This window comes from Cryptomeria japonica, chromosome 9, assembly GCF_030272615.1.
Source record: "Cryptomeria japonica chromosome 9, Sugi_1.0, whole genome shotgun sequence".
In the NCBI taxonomy this organism is placed as follows: domain Eukaryota; kingdom Viridiplantae; phylum Streptophyta; class Pinopsida; order Cupressales; family Cupressaceae; genus Cryptomeria; species Cryptomeria japonica.
The window spans coordinates 301651441-301676554 of NC_081413.1; the positions used below are offsets into that span (position 1 = coordinate 301651441).

At 38.7% G+C, this 25114-nt stretch overlaps 1 protein-coding gene across 1 annotated transcript; it reads left to right on the plus strand.

Annotated features, from left to right (window-relative positions):
* LOC131858378 (transcription factor MYB25-like) lies at nucleotides 1–24358 on the plus strand. Its single transcript, XM_059211607.1, has 3 exons — nucleotides 1–499; nucleotides 3032–3171; nucleotides 24353–24358. The coding sequence occupies exons 1-3, from the start codon at nucleotides 286–288 to the stop codon at nucleotides 24356–24358; spliced, it is 360 nt and encodes a 119-aa protein (XP_059067590.1). The 5' UTR covers nucleotides 1–285.
* Nucleotides 24359–25114: the final 756 nt, after the last annotated feature.

Consider the following 25114-nt stretch of genomic DNA (forward strand, 5'->3'; position numbering starts at 1 on the left):
TTTAACGGCCAAGGGCTTCCCGGGGATTGTTAACGACAAACATAACGACGACGTCAGTTGAGCTAACAGCGAAGCGCCTTCCTTCTCTTTTCTTTGCTGTTTTAATTTCAGGTGGCCTTTCCTCTGCATTGCAGTTGTCCTGTCCCGCCTTCTTTCCACACACCTGTGCCAAAATCCAAGCAAGTTCCTCATTTGCACGACGCTTGTGGGAGAGCAGCTGTGAAAAGAGGGGAGTTTAAGCAGTAGTAGGTTGCGGGTGGCAGTTGGGGAGAGTGTTGAAGAAGAATGAAAAGTGGGAGTAGCAATGGCAAGGGAGATGAACGCATAAAGGGGCCCTGGTCGCCGGAGGAGGATGCCGTTCTGAGCAGGCTGGTGGAGAAATTTGGAGCTCGTAATTGGAGTCTCATAGCGAGGGGCATTCCTGGCCGCTCTGGAAAGTCATGCCGCCTTCGTTGGTGTAATCAGCTCAACCCAGGGGTCAAGCGCAAGCCATTCACTGGTAATACTCAATTTTCACTTACAAGGATAAAAATATGTGGTGTTCTTTTACAGTGCATCAAATTTATGCGTAGATTTTATGAGATTTAGCTGCTCAGTTTTTAGTTAATTTACATTGATCCATGTTTTATCGATCCATTTTCTAAACAGGGGTTCTAATATTAACTTTCACTGGTAATATTTATCTTTTATAATATAAGTTATTCAAATTCAATTGTTTAATTTTAAGTCCAGCTTCATTGAGCCATATTTCATGAATAACTGTTCTGACTTCCTCAAAACCCATCTCTCACTTTTTTAAAATCCACTATTCAACTAGGATTCCAAACAACTAGTTTACTCAACTGCTCCACCCTTCCAAATATTGCACCTTTGTGTTTCTGGGTGTGCCTTGTTTTTCTTCAGCATTACAATTTTTAATTTTTATTATTATGCCGATCTTAATACAAAATAATGGTTGCCCTTATTTCTTGGATATCATACCAATCATGCAAGTGCTGTTTGCACTCGCCTAGTTGATTTGAATCTTTTCTTCTATAGGTGCATTTTTTCATTTCTATTCGTTGATCATTTTTTCTGTTATATTTTATTTAATAAGCTACCCTGTTGGTGTAAGCACGCCAAGAACAGCCATCAAGGTGGGTGTGAGGTCCAAGAGTAAACAAGCACAACATAGCCGAGACTTAAGGTCTCGAAAGTAAAGTGGGAGCTGGTCTGGAATAAGTTAGGATGAATAATATTGCTATAAATAAAGAAGCTTCTTCCTGAGAAGACAAAAAGAATCTTGCATAATTTGAAGAAACTGCCTTACGATCTTCTCACATCGTTTAATTCGCTCAAATGTGTTATGCATGATATATGTGTATGCATTTTTGTAAGGACAACTTAGAAAGCTGCTAGACATAGTGGGAGGAACGAGCCCTACTACAAGCTCATTTGTTTGCCAAGTTTTCGCCTTATTCCTGTGTGGTGATTTGAACTTTGACCACTCTCTCTATGATTGCACCACTATACCATTATTCCACAGCCTTTTGAAACAACCTATTCACATTTCAATTTTCTCTCTTTTTCTCTAATGTATTCAGATTACATTCTTCTCTGTGTGTTTAATTTAATCAGTTTTTAATCTTCACTGTTTTTGTTTAATTTATTCAGATTCCAATTTCCTCTGTTGCTAGTCACCTTTCGTTTAGTTTATAAAGGATATATGTAAATATTAATGCATTATTCATTGTGGAGTACGGGAAACATGCTTGAATTGGGCTTGTATTTTTGTGGATGATGGTCTCCTTTCCTAATACATAATGCTTCCATTGTTTGTAGGCATGGGCAGTAGCATAAAGCTCTTGGTCATATTTGGATACTTTTGTGTTAGAAGAGTTAAAACCATTGTAGGCATCATGATGTCCATGTCAAGTGAACCACTCCTAATTTATGCTCTAAAGCTTCTATTGCGATCTCAAAAAGTTGTAGGTGAAGAAGAACAAGAACTAGTGTTAAACTTATCCTCTTTTGCAATTTTGTGAATGACTATTGTCGTGCCTTTGTACATACGAACTTTGCTTTGTTTCCCCTTTTCATCGCTTGGTTTAGAGGCCATACAATGTGAGAAAATATAAGCACAAACCTTCACTAGAAATTGGCTAGACTCAAGAAGCTCCTAAGTTGTTTAAGAGTTTTTAGGGTCAACTAGTCTTTAATAATCTAAATCTTCATTTATTTTACGATACACCATCTTTGTCAATGATGTAGTGAAGGTACTAGGTTCTCTTCATTTCAAAAGAGTAGTTCTCCATATTGGCATTGAGCTTATGTTAGCATAGTCTTGAAAGAAATTGTTAAACGTGTTGAAGGTGCTCTTCCCATGTATTATTGAATATGAGGTTGTCATTCTAAGAAGATGACTACACAATGATCAGTGAGATGCCTCTGTCATCCTTTGCATAAAAGTGGTAGGTGCATTTGTTAGACCAAAGCACACCATTGGCCAGTTGAACCTCATTGGATTTGAGGGCAATCTTCCACACATTAGCTAGTTCAAGAGAACCTTGATGATATTCTAATATTAGATTTATTTTTGTGAATTTTTTTTTCCCCCCTTGGGTTCGAAGAGAGCATCAATAAAATGGATCAAGTACTTATTCTTGACAGTGATCTTGTTTAGAGAATGATTGTTTGTTGATGTAGAGTTGCCATGACCCATCCTTTTTTTCTAGCTAGTACAATGGAACCTCCACAAGGTGAGGCACTTGGTTGAATATGTTCTTTTCGTATTAACTCCCGAGTTTCCTGCTTGATTTCATCATTTTCTAGGACTAATTCCTTATATAGTGGCCTATTTAGCAATGGTGTGCTAGGGATGAGATCTATTGAATGCTTGAGTTGGCAATGCAAAGGTATTTGTGCTGGTGAAATGAACTTATCGTTGTATCTTGTTAGATATAATTTAATGTTACAGCTAGACCTAATGTTGGGTTATTTATGTTATGTATTGTATGTTAATGATGTAATAACATCATTTAGCTGGTTACAGGTAACTTGCAATGTAATCAACAACTACCTTGTAACCTCCTTATATTCAAACCACATCCATTGAAGTATGTATCGTTCACTTTTTGTGCATTCATTCTTCCAGCATTACCTATATGCCCCATGCTGTTTTTAAATGCTGAGGTAATATAAGAGTTAGTTAGTGATATAATAACATCATTTAGCTGTCTAAAAGTCAACTTATTCTGTAAGTCACAAATACGTTATAACTTTCCCATTCAATAATAAATGCAAGCCACTTGAGTAAGGTTTCCTACTTTATCATGACCTTTATTCCATTTCTTGGGACCCATAAAAGCTAACAGTCACAATAAGGATTGGGTACTTGCATGAGAAGGAAGGTGGCATGTATGAAGCATGTAGAAGGTTTCCTAGCCTAGTCTACTAGTGCATCATACTCCAATTGACCTTTGGCTCTTAATGACGTCAACTATGGAGTTTGAGTTTTGAACTAGAGTAGAAGATGTACTAATATATGAATGCAATCATTCCTTTTGAATGTGTGATTTGGCTTTTGATATATTGGTTTTTTATGTCTTTTCTTCTCTTTTCTTTTGTTACTGTCCTCTTCCACATGGATTTGGGATGGCATTGACGGGTATGTAAGATGACAACATAAAGAGGGCTTTCATCTATCTAAGAGAGGTGGACCTAAAATCTAGAAGTGTAGATACTCCTAGACTTGTACCTCACAAAGAGTATAAGTTTGACTTGGACTTAAGTGTGCTTAAAAGAGGAAAAGGGAATAGGTCTTGTGAAAGAAAGGGGGTGAGACGATGATGTATGTATAATTGATCAAAAGATGGGAAAATCTAGAAATGACTAAGGAGTGATGTATTAATTGGAGGCAAAATGACTAAACATGTGTGGATGAAAAGGGGGGTTAATATCATGGCAAGCTCGATACGAGAGGGTGTTCATGGAATGGATGGGAGAGAAAGGCAAGATGATATTAGTAGGATTAGTATTGGCATTAAGAGTTTAGCAATCCATGACAAGGCAAGAAAAATAAGGAAAACAAGGGAAGTGGTAGTATTAAAATTTTAAGACAAAATTGGGACAAAAGAGATAATGTGAAAAATAAACCCAAGAGTGATAAAGGCAATAATGTAAAGGACAATCCAAGAGGGGTATAGGAAAATAAGTTTTGAAATATTCTAAGAGGATAATGAAAGTAAACTTTAAATGATCAAATTAGCAAAAATGTGATGGAAGGAGGTTTGTATGATAACCATATGGAGGATACATGGTAGATCTAAGTGAAAGCAGTTTAAAGGTATATCATAGCTTGGTAGATCTAAGTGAGCAGTTTAAAGGTATATCATAGCTCACAAGCATTCGAAATAAAATTTTAAGACAAAATTGGGACAAAAGAGATAATGTGAAAAATAAACCCAAGAGTGATAAAGGCAATAATGTAAAGGACAATCCAAGAGGGGTATAGGAAAATAAGTTTTGAAATATTCTAAGAGGATAATGAAAGTAAACTTTAAATGATCAAATTAGCAAAAATGTGATGGAAGGAGGTTTGTATGATAACCATATGGAGGATTACATGGTAGATCTAAGTGAGAGCAGTTTAAAGGTATATCATAGCTTGGTAGATCTAAGTGAGCAGTTTAAAGGTATATCATAGCTCACAAGCATTCGAAATGAGCCCATGTTTTATTGATGATGTCCTAAATTCATTGTTCTAGTTGGCGTGTCTTTAGTGGTGAGCGAGGTCTTGGTTAGTCCTTGTTGAGGAAGGTTGAGATGCCCCCACTTTTGGGGTGCATGGAAATTTGAATCTTCGAAATGAAATTTGTTTATATGTTGAACATTGAAATGTTTAAGCTCTACATTCTTTTATATAATGGATGGCTGAATGGTGCCTCCAATGTTGGATATTTCTTTTGGGAAATGTAGTGGTGGGATGAGAGTTCCTTGGTGTGGAATTTGAAGCATGCCCTAGTGGAGAGCTTCTCATTAAGTGGCATTAATAACTTTGATGATGTTTTTGGTGGTTTGAAATGATGATGCTGTGAATAATTAAGCTTTTTTTGATGGATTTTATATATTTTGAACGTGATCAACAATGGTTGGTGAAGTTTAAGCATTGCTAACAATGGATGGGGAAGGTCTTGAATAGTTTGATGACTTATCCAATTTACTTACATGACTTGCATTTGACATGTTTGATCTGAATTTTAAATCTCTAGGCTTCGTTATAATGAAGGTAGAGTAATCAAAAGTTGATCTTTATTGCTACATGGGGAAATAGGCTTGACTATATGAATGTGACAATGTTTTTGGGGTCATACCTCATGGGTGCCAATTCAATGCATGAAATAAGATTTCTAGATGATATTCTTCAAATACTAAAGGTCTAAAAAGAAATTGCTGTTTTGGTTGATGTTGAGCATTATTTTGAGCATGTCAATGTTGTTGAGGGAGAGAGGGCTCTCTTTTATGGTTGTTAGGAAGTTATAAACTTGGTTGAGATGCCATTTGACCTAGGTTTAATGTTGGAGTTATTTATAAAAATATTATGGGTTTGGCTCACGTGGTGGCTTAGATGTGCTAACCTTGGATGAGAAAAGTCAAGGAAAATAGAGGATGAATTTAGAAAAACATAGGTGAAAGCAAAGATGTCCCAATTAAAGGGATGACAAAATTCCCATTGAGTCATGCAAGATAACAAGTAATGCAATGTAATAAAGTATTTAGTATAATCAAATTTGTGTAAATAGAGGAGTAGGGCAGATGGATACTAACTTGGGTTGAGTTGTTGGTGCATTAACCTTCCACTTGGTTTAAGCACTTGTGGAGAGGTGGTTATATTTAAAGTCAAGTTGCATAGTGGAAACCCTAGTACTATAGTAGGGGACGCCTAAGACTTGGTGTACATTGTTGGTTAATTTGCTATTCTTGAATCTTCAAGGCCTTGTGTGCAATTTGTCTTCCTTTTGTGCAATTCTCTTTACTCTAGAACATCTAGCCTATATTTATGGTTCATATCCATAAAAATATCAGTTCTGGAGGTTTTTGGGGTCATACCTCATGGGTGCCAATTCAACGCATGAAATAAGATTTCTAGATGATATTCTTCAAAGACTAAAGGTCTAAAACAACATTGCTGTTTTGGTTGATGTTGAACATTATTTTGAGCTTGTCGACATTGTTGAGGGAGAGAGGGCTCCCTTTTATGTTTGCTAGGAAGCTATAAACTTGGCTAATAGATGTCATTTGACCTAGGTTTAACATTGGGGTTAATTATGAAAATATTATAGGGTTGGCTCATGTGGTGGCTTAGAGGTACTAACCTTGGATGAGAAAAGTGAAGGAAAATAGAGGATGAATTTAGAAAAACCTAGGGGAAAGCAAAGATGCCCCAGTTAAAGGGATGGTAATGAAGTATTTAATATAATAAAGTCAAGATGCATAGTAGAAACCCTAGTACTATAGTAGGGAATGCCTAAAACTTGGTGTACATTGTTGGTGAATTTGCTATTCTTGAATCTTTAAGGCCTTGTGTGCAACTTGTCTTCCTTTTGTGTAGTTCTCTTTACTCTAGAACATCTAGCCTATATTTATGGTTCATATCCATAAAAATATAATTTCCTTATGGTCAACTTGGTTCTTGTGGGATCTAGTGGGGCATAGTTATGAGATAAATATTATAGTATAAGAATATATTTTATATATTAACATTTTATATTCTTGTACATTATCTTATAAATATTTTAGTAGAATGTTTGCAAGAGGTTTTACATCTCCTCTAGAACAATTCTAGAGGAACTCTTCAGATTTAGATTTGGACATATTTTAGGATTTTAGTATTTCAGGGTTTTGGGGTGACATGGTGCTCATCTAGAGGACAATTAGGGGTTGTAGTGTCATAAAATTGTGACCCTAGCAATTTTCGATTGCATTAGGGTCCTCACGCACGCGAGATCGAATCCTCTAGCTTGATCGGAGACCAGAGATTGCTCAACCATCGGAATTAGCTTCTTTCTTGGCCTCCGCACCACCCTGTCCGCACTCTGCCCTAGAGAAAGGGGTAGGACAGGGGCGTGGCGCCCCTATCCCTGCCCTATTTTGGGTTAGGACCTTCCTAGAGCATGCATTGTGGGTTGTGCATTGGGCGGGAAAATCCCCCGATGTTGACTTGTGACGAAAATCAAATCCACTAACATGTATTTAAGGGGCATTTGTCCTCTCATTTGCATAAGTTGGATGAGTGGGAAGTTTACATGAGATCAAGCATTCAAGAGCATTCAAGCATTCTTTTCCAACATTGAGCATTCTCAAATCTCCCTTCAAGGCTGGGTGTTGCATTCAAGTCAAGGATTCAACCATTGAAGAGGAGAATGATTCCAACATTCAATTCCACACAAACATTTCTATCAACATTGCTACCACAACCTCCCTTGAGGTGATTTACAATTCAGTCTTTCATTTACATCTACTTGCAAGTACTTTCTTTCATTATGTGGTTAATTCCAAAACTGGGGTTTGACCTAAATGCAAACCCCCAATCCCAACCCATTTCCCTCTTTTTTCTGTGTGTAGGTTGTAGGTGCGCAACTGTACTTTCGGATTCGGGCTCCATTTGCAAAGGCGGGAAAACCCTTTTCGTTTCGCGGATTTTTTGGAGGACCGTGTACGTTCCCGCCACGGTCCGGGCAAATTTTCCTCAAATTCGTAGGGTGACTTTGTCTCGACATATTACTGTCAGATCCAGGTGCACAGCTTCATCCCATACTCCGATCTCAAGTTATAATCACTTCTATGTCACTTTTGCAGTACATAATTCAATCAATGCCTTTCCATTTCAAATAAGGAAGAGGAGATCAACTTATCATTCCCATTTCATTCAGAATTCAATCTTCATCTTTGAAGGTTGAATCTAGTGAATTCTCCTCTCCTCTTCCAATGTAATTAGGTGAAAAGTGTTTGAAGGGAAATCCGTAGTGAAACTCTCATCTCTCCTTGGAGGGAAAGGGTAGTTTTCCTCTTGATCTCATTCACATTTCACCAACATTACAGGAGTCATTATGAGGGAGACACCTATGGAAGGTAGTGACCTATAACTCATTTTTTGATAATGCATCTTAAGTCAACTTGTATCAACACTAAATTTTGGAGATTAATGAGGTGTCAACAAATCTCAACAATGAAAATTTTAGTAAAGCCATTGTAGGGTATTGTTGATGTGTATTTTGTACACTATCAAACACAGAATAAAATACCCAAGGGTACCTTATCCTCTCTTGAATAAAGCCTCCGAATGCTGAAGATGTCGCGAAAAGGATCAATCGGGATGACTTCAAGGTTCTTGTATGTAGGATCTCTACGTGTGGATAAGCTCTCTGTGGTATGATGTGATTTGCTAGAATCACAAGGGGACTTACATTTGATGATTGAATGTCTGATCTGCTTTGAATATTGCTAGAACACAGGATCTTACTAGCTTTGATTTGAAAAAAAAGGAAAAAAGAGGAGGGTGAGGAAAGGATCTAATTCTAATACTAAGAATGTAGGAGCAATGAATGATCTTTGATGAAATTCTAACTAAGTCTTGTTTTGACATCCCAGGACCATCTCCACAAGGTTAGTGCGATCTTCGAAGGAAAGCTTTATGATGTTCAAATCATCACTGCAGGCATAGACACCATCAGGTTGATGCATATCAATGAAGAAGTGATAATTGAAGTTAGGCTTAAGCTGAACGATTCCAGTTGACTACGCAAGGCAAGTCTGCAATCAACAAACTGCTAGTAGTATGGATATACGAATTCCACCATCAATCAAGCACATTTCTTCCACTCATCTAATAACATGAAATCAAATATGAGAAGTATAAAGACCATGCAAATTGTCGAATCGACCCATAAATTTCACCATTTCTTCAATGAAGTTACAAGTCTCTTACAACAACATCTTGGCAACAATCTTTGCCTTCTCTCTCTACTCTACTCTAATTGCTATTCTATCAACTAGCTAATCACCTTCTAACTACTCTCTATCTGTCTTCTAACTGCTTCCAACTATTTTCTAACTATTTTTACAAATGAAAAGTCGGGGCTTATATAGTGCCCACAATACAATTCGATGGCTAAGATCAATTTGAGATCAATGGCCAAGATTCAATAATGAAAACCCTAATTAGGGTTTGTTACAACCATTACATAACATTTAATGCTTGACCAATGAAATAATTGTATTGCTTGGACACATGTCCTCTCTGGAAAATTCTACCAATGGATAGCCGGGGTAGGTACGTCGAAGTTTGTGCAACCTTCCATGAGTTAGGTACATTGAATCTGGACATGCTGAGGTGGACCAATCCGACTGGAGAAGTGATGACTAGGATGCCACCTCGTCTGACACTTGTAACTTGGTAGATATTCAACTTGATGTTGTTGAGAAGCTAGCTTTAATTAATTCATTTGGAACTATCTGCTTCTTCAACGAACCCTTTGCTCTGACTTCTTGTGTCCTTGATTTGCAGGATGATTGATGTACCTCGCCTTGGAATGCTGGATTGGAAGAGGTCGCCCTTGTTGATGTTTGATCAAAGAAAGCCATCCTTGTCGATGCTAGACTGGAGGAGGTCGCCCTTATCCTTGCTTGATCTTCTTGGAGGAGACCGTCCTTGATTTGGCTTGATTTTCCTTGAGGAGAGCCTTCCGACTTGTAGATCTTTCGAGCTTGGGAGTCGCCATCTTGATACCTACACAACATTTCACAATTAATAATATATCTTGAAGTGTAGAAATTAGGATTCAAAAGGAAGATTTAAGATTTTAATTAGGAAACTTCATGATAAATCTTGAGTTATCATTTCCTAATTAACCATGTAATTTTCAAAAACTTGAAGTTCAAAATTCAAAATCTGAACATTGGGACTAGGATGATCTCGCCATACCTCCACTTGAGAATTAATTCTAAAAAATGATGCAAAAATAGGGTGAATTTTGGCTAGGCGAAATATAGATCAAAGTCCTTCCTTTAGCAAAATGCGCCTCCTTTAATCTTCTCAAGCATCAATTCCACCACCTTTAGTCTTCAACACTTAAGATAATTCGCTCCAAATAGGCTAGCTTTCGCACTTCCTTCCTTGCTTCTCCAAATCGCACTTGAAGTAATGAGTGAATGATTTGAATTGTGAAACAACACCTCCAATATATAGAGCACTCACCTTCCACTTACCCATGAGGCCGACCTAATAAAATGGATAAAAATAATACCTCAAGCACTCCATTTTCAATTTTAATTTAATAAAAATTAATTTTAAATGCCTTTATAATAGAAATTCGATTTTTTGAGGCTAAAAATTAATTTATTAAATGCCATGCGCCTTTATTAAATGCCAATTTAATTTAATTTTTTTTTTTTTTTCAAATATTTCGAAGTTGATGATTTTGGCATTTCATACGATTTGGAGGATGTTAATCGTTGGGATATTGCAAAATAAAGAATGCACATTTTAAGCCCTCTGGTCCCTTGGAGAGGGACAGGAGCACTTTTTCATTTTTAGGCTAGGATTCTCAATTGTTTGGAGTCAAACCTTCGTTCACCATGCATTAGAAGATTCTTCCCATCTCATACAACGTTGCCTTAGCATAATCTCGGAGGGAATTAGTTGTTTTCATAAAAAAGTGGGATGGTCCTTCAGTGAGGGACGGGAGCACTTTTGAGTCCATTGCATGAATTCTTGATCATATTAATCTTCAATTTACCCTCAAGGCGTAGAATATCACATTTCACACCATCTTGAGCCTTGGTAATAAAAATATTATTTCAAAATGCAAGGTAAAAGGTCATATTTGGAAAAAGTGGCACGGTCCTTCAGTGAGGGACGGGAGCACTTTTGCCAGTTGTCGTCAAAATTTGCAACTCTCGCATCTCAATTCAACTTCAAGGCATTTTAAACACTTTTTCAAACTTGCGCCTTGGTCTCAATTTGTCCAAAATTGGTGAGAAAGGGAAGATAACATATTAAGTGGCATGGTCCTTCAGTGAGGGACGGGAGGACTTCGAAAAAGTGGCATGGTCCTTTAGTGAGGGACGGGAGCACTTTTGCAATTACAAGCTTATCTGTCCTTTGCTAGCCTTCGAAATTATCTTCAATGGATGAATCTTGCCTTCTCTCATTCATTTCAATCACGCAACTTGCCTTGCCTTTGCAAGAAATTTGTATTTTTAGAAAAGTGGGATGGTCCTTCAGTGAGGGACGGGAGCACTTTGTCTTGGTCCCTTGGTGAGGGACGGGAGCACTTTTTGTCATTTTGGCATACTTTTTGCTCTTTAAACCTCTCAATTGCGTCCAAGGCATAAAACATCATTCGTCTTTCCCATCCAAGTCAAGTTTTATCATAAAATATCGAACAATGAAGAGAAACTTGAAAAAGTGGCACGGTCCTTCAGTGAGGGACGGGAGCACTTTTTGTCATTTGGGTTGATTTACTCCTTTGTGAACCGCTTAAATTATATTCAATGGACAAAACATGCCTCCCTTAACCTCTTCAAATCATAAAATCACCTTAACCTTGCAAAGATATTGCAAATTTGAAAAAAGTGGCACGGTCCTTCAGTGAGGGACGGGAGCACTTTTTGCGTTCTAAGCCAAATTGTCTCACTTTTCACCTCGAAATTTCTTTGCTGGGGAAGATTTCATCTTACTTCATGCTATGAATAGAAGTTAATGTCCAATAAAGGTCTAAAATTCTGCATATAAAGAAAAGTGCTTTGGTCCTTCAGTGAGGGACGGGAGCACTTTTTACCTTCTAGGCAAAAACTTCATCATTTCATTGTTTTCAATCAAGTCTGGATGCTTTATCATGTTCATTTCGTCCTCCACCATGCCCTTGATGTCTCAATTTAACCAAACAAGGCCAGGAATGGCTCAAATAAGTCTTTTCGCCCTTGTCCTTCAGTGAGGGACGGGAGCACTTTGCCTTGGTCCCTTGGAGAGGGACGGGACCACTTTTTCCTTCAACCTTCAAAATTCACCATTTTCATGCCTTCAAAATCTTCAAAAGTATCAAGTCATGTCCAATTATCATTCCGGAAGACCCTGCACAAAACAAAATAGAAAAGTCAGTGACAAATATGCATAAAATATCATTTGTGCTCTGGTCCCTTGGAGAGGGACGGGAGCACTTTTGTCCTTTCTGGCTAATCCATTCAAAATTTAGGTCCCCAATCATTTCACAAGGCAGAGTTAGGTCATCTTCAAGGCCCGGAATCAGTTAGCAAGCCCTCACAAAACAAGAAATTGTACTTGGAATGAAATACGCCCTGGACCTCCAGTGAAGGACAGGAGTACTTTCTCTGTTTCAGGCATCATCTTGCCTCCGAAATTTGATCAAAATTTACCTAGGCAAGAATATACAATTTCATCTTCAAAATGCTAACACTTAACAAAATTTGAATTTTCCCTCAAAAAAAAAAACCCTAACTAGACCTAACCTGAGACATATCTAACTTCCTGACAGACTTATCTTACTTCAATAATCAATCCTCGGAAGGATGCTTAATAACTTTCAAAATTTGACTGGACTCAGCTTGAGAAACATCCAAAAGAAACCCCTAAGGTTTAGCCCTAGCCCAGACAGACAACTCACTCATTCAAAACCCTAAAAGCAGAGAGAAGAACAGGCAAAACAAAAGCGAAAAGAGGGGGTCCCCATTTTAAATGGGGCGATGTGTGAAAACGTCACAACAGGTATATATAATATTTTAAGTTATTAACATTTTATATTCTTGTACATTATCTTATAAATATTCTAGTGGAATGTTTGCAAGAGGTTTTACATCTCTAGCAAAACAGTTCGAGAGGACCTCTTCAGATTTAGATTTAGACATATTTTAGATTTTAGTATTTCAGGGTTTTGGGGTGACATGGTGTTCATTGTCCTAAGTGGGTTACTATTGTCCTTGAAGAAACTAAGGGAGATAGACAAATATGAATACATCTTGGAAGAGCCAAAGTTGGAAATAACATGCCCAAATATTGTCATGATTGAAGTTCTGTGTACACTTGCAAAATTCAAGGACAAAGAAATTGGAGAAGAAAAGCGAATCCTCTATTTGATATTTAAGAAAACAAATGATAAGTTTTCCAAATTATGGGAGTTGCTTGGGCTGTAAGATACAGTCATTAGGGGGATGTTTAGGTCTCTTTTCTTTCAGAAGGTTTGGATTCTAAACACAACATTCCTTTGGTTCCCTAGATTGTGCTTTGGGGGGAATGGCAGGAGTGTAAAACCCACCATTTTGACACCCTTGCATTGTCTTTTTTTGGTTATACCATTGGGTTATATGTACCTTGTAGGTGTAATTTGCATATATTAAGTTGTATTTCTAACTTGCATTGGTTGTATTTTAGTTAGAACCTTAATGGGTCAACACACCCTTTTTAACTTTTTGAGAGGTTTGTAAATAGTGAAAATGCCTCCCTTTGAATTTTGAATTACAAAACATTAAGATCCATGATCTCGAAGGGCAACTATTTAGCACACTCCTCTACTTCGGAGGTGAAAGTAGGAGAGATTGTTCTTGTTTAATGACTGAGCGTGACATCCCCTACCGTAATAAAATAAGAATAATGTGATGAGGCCAATCAGCCTTCCCAACAATGTTTGCTAACAGTTGACCCTTTTGAAATTTGTGTTTAATAATATTAATAAGTGATTTTAATAAATGGAATTATTATAAATATCTCATTATCGGACTTGTTGGGCCGACCTTGCTATTTTAGTTAGATTAATATAAATAATATTTTATTTTTGCTATTGTGGCCGTTTTGAGGTCAACGGTCTCCTTAAACTGGCACAAAACGTCTATTTAAAGGGAGTTGTTCAAATGCTATGGTATGTTTGATCAATTGGAATAGCCTCTGTGGGCGAAGAGTAGGAGAGACACAAACCTCACCGCCTAGGCAGGTAGGACGATCATCCTAAGCTTGTCCGCTAGATTATTAAGCAGATCAATACCATCTTCAAAAGCTTATGTTTTGTTTGTTTTTCCTTTTCAGCTCTAATTGTGAAGGAGGAATAGTGTTTGCTGGGTTAGTTTCCAGGGGAGTCACAGTCAGTGTTGCAACGCTCTCCTAGGTGCCTGAATCACAGATCATAGAAAGGTTACAATGCTGCAATTGGGGAGTGACATCCAGTCTTTGCCTTTGTCTTTCAACAGGGCAAAGCCTGAGTCGAGGATTCCATAGCAGTTTGTTCACACTTTGTGCCCAGTCATTGCAATTTGGGAGCCACGATAAGCTAGATACGATCTTAGAGGAAAGAGAATTGGATTAATGATATGAGAGAATAAGGTTACAAATTAATACTATTAAGGGAGAGCCCTCGTAGACAAAGGCCAAGCAATACCATTAAAACCTGATACAGGTCACTCCCAGTGACATTGATGCTTGCAAGCTCAAATCAGATATTGTGCCAACCCATAGACTAACCATAACTGCATTAGGGAATGGTAGGTTAACAATTCCTTCTTATCCTCAATAGCTATGTTGTATTGGGCTTGAAGAGCTCTATGCTTTCTGTTTTGATCAAATACCTCATTGGTGTGTAAGGAAAGCAGAGTGTGGAAAATGTCTTCCTAATGTTAATTTCTTAGAGAAGTGAAGCATAAGAGTTTTTAATTCAAATTACAGCAACTAAGATACACAATACAAGACAGACAAAACAACATGAAAAACTCCAACACAGAACTGTACACCAGATTTCACGTGGAGAAACCCTTATGGGTGAAAAACCCACACACCAAAGCAATCTCTTGTATTATGGTAAAATCAGTTTACATACAAGTTATAGATTTCTGATCTGGTCTTTGTTGAGGCAACAACACTACAAAAGATTACATTCACAATCGGCTTTTCAATTCCGCTTACAGAATTACCAAAAAATGATGCCTCAATCCCCTTTGCACAATGATAGAAATCATTCACACACGATCTCTCACTCACCAACTGTTTTTCCAGATGTTTATATGTCTTTTTCGAAATACGGTTTGATTCAGTTACTAATTGTCTAACTTCCTCAGATTGTCAATAACACGCCATGTTATCTCCATCCCTTCAGCTTTCTCTGAGTTGTTCTAGTTTCCACCAATCGACTACACAGTACACACAGCTCAACAAGTCTCTTCACACTCGGCCGTGGTCCCCACCTCTGTCGCTTTCGAGTTGACTTTCCACTGAAGTCACTTTGGCATTGTTGCGGGATGGCGAGATGAGCATTTCATTGCTCCTCTATTTATCCCGCAAAGCTCCTCGGGAACCCTCAGACTACTTGTGGGGTGGCGGGGAGGGCAAACCTTCTTGCTTCCCTCTTAGCCCGCAGTACCACCCTTGTACCGCTATTCACCATGTGGGGTGGCGGGAAGAACCATCCCCTCGCCTTTGGCCTTATCCTGCACTACACTTGAGACTACTGGAAAATCCCCGCAGGGTGGCGGGAAGAACCATTCCTTTGTCTTCACCAAGACTATATCGAACTCGGGCTCATCGGTGTAGCATATGACTTCGGGTGACTGCTGTGGGAGACATATCGAAAACAAATGTTATAGCGAAATCCTTGATGTCGCCAAGACTTTAGCGAAGTCTCCCTGACAACCGCTTATCGCCTTGTTGTGACGTATTCACACATCGCCCCATTGCAAATGGGGACCCCTACTTTTTTTGCTTTTTGGGGTTTGCTTTCTAGGTGTTTAGGGTTTGTCTGTTAGCCTTTGCATTTTGAGTGTCGCCAGGGGATCAATAGGATGGTAGGCTTTGCTTGAGCTAGGGGAGTCAGCAGGTGCTCCGGGTTAGGATTTCTTTGAGAGTCTTCCTTAGGGCCTGGTTTTGCTCTTGTTGCTAATTGTGTTTTGCTTTGTGAGTGGGTATCATTCTTGAAGGTCTGAGCTAGGTTGAGTTGGTGAGTGATGAAGTTTGGAATGTCATCCTGATCTTCAAATGCCTTGAAATTTGGCTAAGTCTGGAATGTCCTGATCTTGAAATTTGACTGTCTGGAAAACTGAAGAATCCTCCAGAAACTAGATTTTGAATTATAACTCATGGAGGTCCGAAACCACTCTCAAACATCCTGAAAGTATATATGGAATATAACTTAAAGTATAAGAAACTTATACTTAAATGTTATATTCCATAAAATGATCTTGACGGAGAATCCAAAATGTCAAATTTCGCTCCTGACCCTTCCAAAGGGTCCAAAGCGAATTTTGCTCCTGACCCTTCCAAAGGGTCCAGAGCGAAATTCTCCATAAGACATTCTACTTTGACCAAAACCTAGAACTAACGCATTCCCAGGGTTGAATGAAGGCAAAAGCGCTTGTTTGAATGAAGAAATGTGAAAATGAAGTCAGGATCTTGGCCAAGAATAGGGATTTCGCTCCTGACCCTTCCAAAGGGTCCAGAGCGAAATTCATCATAAACTTCATTTGCTACCTTGTTTGACCTTGAAACCTTCTTCCTCAGGAGGAAAATGATCTAAGTTTGCTTCTTGAAGAGGTTTGAAGTTTGAAAAGTGAGTAATCTAGCCTAGAATGAGATTTTCGCTCTTGACCCTTCCAAAGGGTCCAGAGCAAAAATCTTCTTAAAGCTCATTTCCTCCTAAGTTTGACTAAATTTTGATTTGCAGGGTATCTTGGAAGGAAGGTTGGACATTCTTGTTGCCTTTGAAATGTTTGAAACTCATTTCCTCCTAAGTTTGACTAAATTTTGATTTGCAGGGTATCTTGGAAGGAAGGTTGGACATTCTTGTTGCCTTTGAAATGTTTGAAACTCATTTCCTCCTAAGTTTGACTAAATTTTGATTTGCAGGGTATCTTGGAAGGAAGGTTGGACATTCTTGTTGCCTTTGAAATGTTTGAAAGCATTGAAAAATGAAGGATTTTGGACCAAAAAGGAAATTTCGCTCCTGACCCTTCCAAAGGGTCTAGAGCGAAATTCCTAAAAAACTCTTATTTTTGCATTGAAGAAGGTCAAGTTCTTGGTCTTTTATGAATTGAATGGAAGGGAGATAGCTTGTCTATGCCTCTTGAAGATGTTTTGAATTGAAAAAATGAAGAATCTAGCCCAAGTCAAGATTTTCGCTCCTGACCCTTCCAAAGGGTCCAGAGCGAAAATCTCTCTAAGAGGCATTTCTTTCCTTGTTTGGCCAAATCTCGATGACCAAGGCATGTTGAAGGAGAGAATTGACATGTTGGAATCCTTGGGGATGCTTGGAAGTTATGAAAATGAAGGATTTTAGCTAGGAAAGGAAATTTCGCTCCTGACCCTTCCAAAGGGTCCAGAGCAAAATTCCTTATAAGCCTACTTTTTGACCTTTCTTGGACATGAAACCTTGTTCCTAGGGCAATGAAAGATGAAATTCTACCTTGCAAAGAAGTTTCAAGTTGAAAAAATGATGATTTTTGGTCAAGAATGAGAATTTCGCTCCTGACCCTTCCAAAAGGTCCAGAGTGAATTTTCTCAAAACCTCTCTTTGCTATCAATTTTTTGCTAGATCAAGTGTAGGATAAGGTAAAATCAAGGAGAAGTTGCTCCTGAGAGTGACTTTAAGTTGCTAGAAACCATGAAAGATGAAGGAATTGAGCCTAAAAGTGATTTTCGCTCCTGACCCTTCCAAAGTGTCCAGAGCGAAAATCCTAAAAACCATCTTTTCTTCCAAAATTTGAGCAAAGTTAAACTTGGACATGGGTGCGAGAAGTCATTTGGATTGCCTTAGAGTGGATTTTGGTCGCCAAGAATGCAAATTTTGAAGTCAAATGAGAATTTCGCTCCTGACCCTTCCAAAGGGTCCATAGCGAAATTCCTAGGATCACCCTTTTTTCCTTGCAAATCAAGTCAAGTTTTTGGTTTTTATACCCTGGAGAGGAGTGAGGAAAGGTGTTCTAAGTCTTGGAGGTGATTTGAAGTTGAAAGGATGAGGAAATAACCCTAAAACAAGATTTTCGCTCCTGACCCTTCCAAAGGGTCCAGAGCGAAAATCCTAAAATTTACATATTCCTTTCAAATTTATGCTAAACCATGCCTAGGCCAAGGTGAAAGATGCCCTTAAGATTGCCCTTGAGTTGATTGTTGTCTCCAGAAATGATGATTTTGGGTTGAAGGAAGAAATTCGCTCCTGACCCTTCCAAAGGGTCCAGGGTGAAAATTCTTCAATCACCTTTTTCTCCTTGCAAAATTAAGTCAAACTGGAGTTGGATGAGAGAAGAGAAGCGTTTCCTTGCCTTGTGAAGTGATTTGAAGTTGAAATGATGGAGAAGTGAGCTACAAACAAAACATTTGCTCCTGACCCTTCCAAAGGGTCTAGAGCGAAAAACCCTAAAACCACCTTTTTCCTCAAGATTTGAGTGAAGTCAGGCCTAAACAAGGGTGAGAGATACCATTTGGATTGCCTTGGATAGACTCTTGACCATCAAAGATGCATATTTTAAGCTAAAATTGGAATTTTGCTCCTGACCCTTCCAAAGGGTCCAGAGCAAAATTCTGGATGGGTCCTGTCCCTGGCTAGGTTTCAAGCAAATTTGACCTTTTGGCCTTGTGAAGATCAAACCAAAATTTGATCAAAATTTACCTACCCCGGTTCTCCATTGGTCGAATATTCCAGAGAAGACATGTGTCCAAATAATGCAATTATTTCATTGGCTAGAATTGAGTTTGCTGTAACAAACCCTAATTAGGGTTTTCATTGTAAAATCTCGGCCATTAATCTCAAATTGATCTGAGCCATTGAATTGTATAGAGGGCGCTATATAAGCCCTGGCTCCTCATTTGTAAAGGCTAATAGTTAGTCAGTAGTTAGAAGGTGAATAGTTAAAAATAGTGAATAGTCAGTTGATAGAATAGCAATTAAAGTAGAATAGAAAGAGAAGGCAAAGATTGTTGCCAAGATGTTGTTGTAAAAGACTTGTAAAACTTCATTGAAGAAATGGTGAAATCTATGGGTCGATTCAACAATTTGCATGGTCTCTATACTTCTCATATTTGATTTCATGTTATTAAATTGAATGAAAGAAGTCGTTGAATGCACTTGTGTGGAATCTGTCTAATCCATACCACTAGCTTCTTATTGATTGTAAGTGTGCCCTGCGTGGTCAACTGGCATAAAATGAGCTTAATCTCAAGTCGTCACACGTCTATTGTTCATGCATTAACTTGAATGATGATCAGTATCTGATGGTGTCCGATTTGAATATATTTGAAGCATCCCCCAGAAGATCGCACTGAGTTGGTGTTGAATTGTTCAACTTGATGGTGAGACCCAGCCTAGTAGGACTCCACCTAGTCGTTCATCCATCTTCTCGCATTCTAGGTAGTAGAGTAGACGTCCTGAACCCTGCATCTTTTGTCATTTGTTTGTCTTCCAGTTAGTTAATAGGACATGTGATTCCAACAAATAAGACGTTTAGGTCGTCAAGTGTAACTCCCCTTGTGATTCCAGCAAAATCACATCATACCGCGAAGAGCTTATCTACACGTAGAGATCCTACATAACAGAACCTTGGAGTTACTCCGATTTATCCTTCAACGAGATCTTCAGCAGTCGGGAACTTTGTTCAAGAGAGGATAAGATACTTCGGTATTTTATTTTGTGTTTGGTCGTGTACAAAATACGCATCAACACGCCTAGACCATGAGACTTCGGTTGGCTACTTGGAGAGTCATACCAAAATCAGATGTTACAACGAAATCGCTGCTCCGCACAGTGCTACTTCAAGTGGGTATATATAAAACGAAGGTTATCAACTACACTATCAATAACACAAAGGTTATTCACACTGAACTGCACATTTAGAGATCAAGTGCCATTTGTCCAAGATTTCAACCAATAAGCTTGAGACATCCATTCTCAACATGGTGATTGTTGTGGCAACCAATACATTTTGATAATGAATTGAAAGCCAATTCACTATTTCCTTTGAGATGTGTGCTTATTTCTAATATTATGCAATTTCATTTCTTCAAATAAAATATTAGAATTTTTTTTTTTTCAAAACTTTTTGCATAAGCAACATCTTTCAGTGGTATCAAAGCCTAAATTTTGCCATTCGTGGGCTTTGATTGACGAGCAAAAGAGAGTAGAGGTACTTGTAGAGGGATAAAAGAAAAGTTACAAATATGGGTGACATAGGTGATGATGAGGCAAGGGCTTTCTTTAGGAGGTTTGAAGAGCTTCATGTTAGCTTATCTAAGATATTAAAATAAGTGGCCCAGTTGTTTAGAGGACTCAACTAGAATCAAAAGGGTGATGAGCTTGCAAACAATAGGAGTGAGGGAAGCAATTCTAATGAATGGAAGTCTGTTGTTGATGGAGAAAGAGTCTCAACTAATACCATATCATTCAGGGCTAAATTCTTGACAAATGAAGAAGTTGGTGAAAGTTAACCGGATCAGACCAATGAAATGGACCACCTACCTCGTAGTCGAATATAATGCCTTGAGTGAAGCAGTCAAGAACAATATGGCCTACACTGAATATTGTGGACTAAAATCAAAAGGCAAACATAAGAGGAAAGGGTATGATGAAAGGAAGGATATCCAACTTCGTTTAGGGAAGATCACAATTCCCAATTTTGATGGGACAAGTAGTACACCAACAAGTTCATGGTTACAAACACTAGACACATATTCATTGAACCCGATGATGGAGGAAGAGGCTATCAAGTCGCTACCCTACATTTGGAAGGAGTAGCTCATGAATGGTGGTACCATGGATTAGTGACTCAAGGGCATGACTCAATTTCCACCATGGAAGAATTTAGTCAAAGATTGGTTGAAAGATTTGATAGGACAGACCCAAAAGTTCATTTCAAAAATCTAGCATGATTGAAATAGGAAGGCAAGGTGGAGGATTACGTAGTTGAGTTCCAAAAACTTGCTGTAATGGTGCTTGATGTGATAGATAGGAGACTCATAGTGCTCTTTGTTGAAGGATTAGCGGAGCCCCTCAATGGGTTACTCAAGGCCCTAAACCCTACAACTTTCCAAGAGGCCATCACAACGGCTCTTAACTTAGAAGATTCTGTGGCAAGGGACAGTTTCAATTGTAAGAGGACGATACCACCTATGCAGTCCAAAAGACCTTTCCAAAGAAATACAACACCTCCAAGGATGCCTACAACAAAGACAAGGCAAATGGATGTAAGTAGAAATGAACTAAGGAGGAGAAAGTTGTGTTTCTCATGTAAGGAACCTGTTGTGACGTATTCACACATCGCCCCATTGCAAATGGGGACCCCCACTTTTTTTTCACTTTCTAGGTTAGATGTCTTAGCTTAGTTGTTCGTTGTTGTCGAGTCTTTGCTATTAACCTTTTGTTTGTAGTTGCTCAGGGATTGATCAAGTCTCTCGCTTTAAGACGAAGCAAGGTTCAACACTTCCTTTTGCCTAGCCAAGGCATAATCACTTCCACTTCTCCCAGCACTACCAGTGGATGCCCAAGCCCGATCGCTTCCCTTCCATCTTCCCTTCCATCCTCATTGCCTTCCATTTCACCCCATATCCTTTACCTACCTAACCCTCTTCCCATCCTAGTATACTCATCCACTACCCTTCACCTACATTTACACCTACCTATACCTTCACCTACACATGCCTTCACTTTCACCTACACCTACATCATCTACCCTCCATTTCACACCCCCTTACCCTTTTTACTACCCCTTATACCTCCCACATCCTAATCTACCTTACCCCACCGCAGCACTCACTTTACTCCCTCATTTCCCTACATCCCACTCTACTTCCCTACCCTCTCCTTCCCATTCCTCTTCTTTCCCCACATAGCTACTTCCCTTACCACTTCTCTCACATTCCTTCCACCTCACATTCCTCTCACATGCTGGGCCCCACTTTAAACTCAAAATGGAGAATTAAATAAGTTTTTTAAGGACTCCTTTGCTGGGGCCCACTAACTTCTGGCTTGGGAATTTAAAATGTTTTTTTTAAGGCATTGCTATTGCCTTTGACATTGCATGAGCCCCACCAAAACTTTGGAATGAAAGAAGAAAGTTTTTTTTAAAAGGCATTTTAGACAAAAGGAAGAGCATCCACATCACTCTATCCCACATCCCTTCCACCTTATCACCTCCGTGGCATCTCCTTACCATATTCCTCCATCTTCTTTGCCACAATATCCTCTTTACTATTACACCTTTCCCTTCCCTTCTTACACCTGTGGCATATTTGGGCTCCACTAAAACTTTAGGAAGTGGAAGAGCACATATAAGGAATGGCACCAATATAATCATTTCAACATTCAAATTCATTGAGTGCAACTGAAATTCAGGAGTAGATCAGCAGCGGTTAGGAGCAAATTTCATCAGCCAAGCAGAGAGAACATCAGGAGCAGCAGTCACTAAGCTATTTTGATCAGCAACAGAGGCAGTTTTCAGATTGATTCTCAAGCAGTTTCCACTTTCCAGCATAGCCAGGGTAACATTAGAGGTTATTCAAGCAAATTTAAGGCAGAGATGAGACGAATTGTAGTAGGAGTAAGGTGATTTTCCATCAGAAAGTAGACTTTTCAAAGCAATCCAAGTGAGTACCAACAGAGGAAGGCTCAAATCAGATGCAAGACAAGTAATGAATGAAGGAGGACGGTGTTAATGTTAAAAGATTGAAAGGAAATAACCTTTTGAAGGAGAAACAAACTAATTACATACAAATCTGAGTGGATTTCTTCATCAACATCAGTAGTTCCAGATTTTGAGACATCATGAGAAGGGTAATACATGAAGAATGATTGTTGGATGAAGCTGAATGACGAGGAAAGGAATAACAACAATCTGAAAGAGTCAAGTTTCAAGTCATACAAGGAAGCAAATCAAAGATAGAGGCTTGATCAGGACAATACAAATGAAAGCAGAATCTGAATGGAAGAAATACTTTGAGGATTCTTGGTGATTGGAAGGCTGAGAGCAAGTTGGAGATAGCAATTTAAGATGACTTTCATTGCCTCCTCAAAATCCCCATGGCACTTCCTTTGCCATTCAAAAGTTGCAAGGAGTCCGTTTGAAGGGCATAAACTAGTAAAGAGATCAAATCAATGGATAAGTTGGTGATAACAAGCTGGAGATGCCAGGTTTAATACACTTCCATTGCCCAAGGTTCAGAGCGAAAAACATTTCCATTGCCTCCCTTTGGGAGTGAATTATTCTTCCTTTGCTCTTGAATAGGAGTGAAGTTGATTTTAAAGCCCTTCTTGAGGTTAATTTGACATATTTTCATGCATGGATGGCTAAAGAACTTGAGGTCTAAGTTGATGGAATGGAGAGAGCGAAGGAAAATTTGGCTAAGTTTGAAATGATTTCCATTGCTCCAAAATTTGAGCGATGTCCTCTTAAGGCCACTTCCTTCGCTCCTAAATCAGAGTGATGTCCTCCCAAGGCACTTCCTTTGCTCCTAAATTTGAGCGATGTCCTCCTAGGAGGCATTTCCTCTGATCTCAAATTTGAGCAATCTCCTTTTGAATGATTTCCTTTGCTCTTGAATTTGAGCGATCCCCTTTTGAATCATTTCCATTGCCTCCCAATAAGAGCGATCTTCATGAGAAGTCACTTCCATTGCCTCCTAATAAGAGCGATCTTCATGAGAAGTCACTTCCTTTGCATTGAAATTTGAGCGATCTCTAAGTGACTTCCATTGCTCTCAAGCAAGAGCGAAGTTCATTTGATTGCTTCCATTGCTCATGATTTAGAGCAATCTCCTCTTGGATGCATTTCCTTTGCCTCTGAATTTGAGCAACTTCCTCTTAGAGAGACTTCCTTTGCTCTCAAATTTGAGCGATGTCTATTAGAGAGACTTCCTTTGCTCTTAATTTAGAGCGATTTCCTTTGCTTGAGAATTGGAGTGAACTTGCTGGATAAGACTTCCATTGCTCCCAATTTGGAGTGAACTACCTTTCCAAGCCTTCTAAGCCATATGAAATTCCCTCTAGTCACCATATGATGTCCTGGTTTGAGTAATGAAGTCAATCCTCAATCAGCAACCTGAAATTTGACTAAGTATAAGGTGATTTCCTTTGCTCCTAAATTGGAACGATCTTCTCTTTAGGCCATTTCCTTTGCTCCCAAATCAGAGAAAAGTTCACTTAAATGCACTTCCATTGCCCTGAATTTGGAGCGAACTTCCTAAGTTCACTTCCTTTGCTCCTCAATTGGAGCGATCTCCCCTAAAAATGCACTTATCAGACCTGCAACACATAAAAAATCGGAAATCATATCAAATTAAGAGGGTGTGAAAAGGTTATATATCATGTGTGTTTGATAACATATTTGTTTTGTTTTGCAGATTTGAAAGGATGATGATGCAAATTGCAAAGCAACACCTTGAAGGAATAAGAGAGAAGAGATTGCAAGACCTACACCATCATGCAACTTCAAGGGGAAAACTTCATCAGCAAGCACAAGGGTATCAAGGAAGGTGACTACACAAGAAGGATTCACTTATACAAGAGCATGATCTACACATGCAAGTATGTGGATGAAAGAATCAACTGCATGAAGTTAATCACAAAGAAAAAATCCCAAAGGAGTGAAGAGGCAGTTGTGACATCAAGGGCTCATTCCAAGGCAATATCAAAATTCAAGACTAAGAGGAAGTCAACATATGCACCTTGCACCTTCATGGCTTTCAGCATTGAGGATAGTTTCAAAAGAGTTAATCAAAGATAGAAGATCAACTTGAATAACATGATATAATTTGGAAACACACCTTCATCATCTTCACCACATTGAACAAGTGACTAATGCTAAGTATCAAGAGATATCGCTCAACATTCCTTCATGATGATCTACCAAGTCTACAAGCAAATTGAGGTGGCATCCCAATCACTACTCCACCAATCAGAGGAGTTCCACCTCAACATATCTTGATTCAATGCACCAAGCTCATTCATAAGGGCACAAACTCCAATGTACCTACCTCCATTATCTATTGGTCAAACATTCTAAAGAGGACGTGTCCAAATATTTCATTGGCCACAATAGAGTTTGTTGTAACAAACCCTAATTAGGGTTTCATTGTAAAATCTTGGCCATTGATGGGGTTCAA

Excerpts from the sequence above, each read along its gene's own strand:
- LOC131858378 (XM_059211607.1), top strand. The coding sequence starts at position 286 with ATGAAAAGTGGGAGTAGCAATGGCAAGGGAGATGAACGCATAAAGGGG. Across the intron at positions 500-3,031 it reads CAAGCGCAAGCCATTCACTG|GTAACTTGCAATGTAATCAA; the intron begins GTAATACTCAAT and ends AGCTGGTTACAG.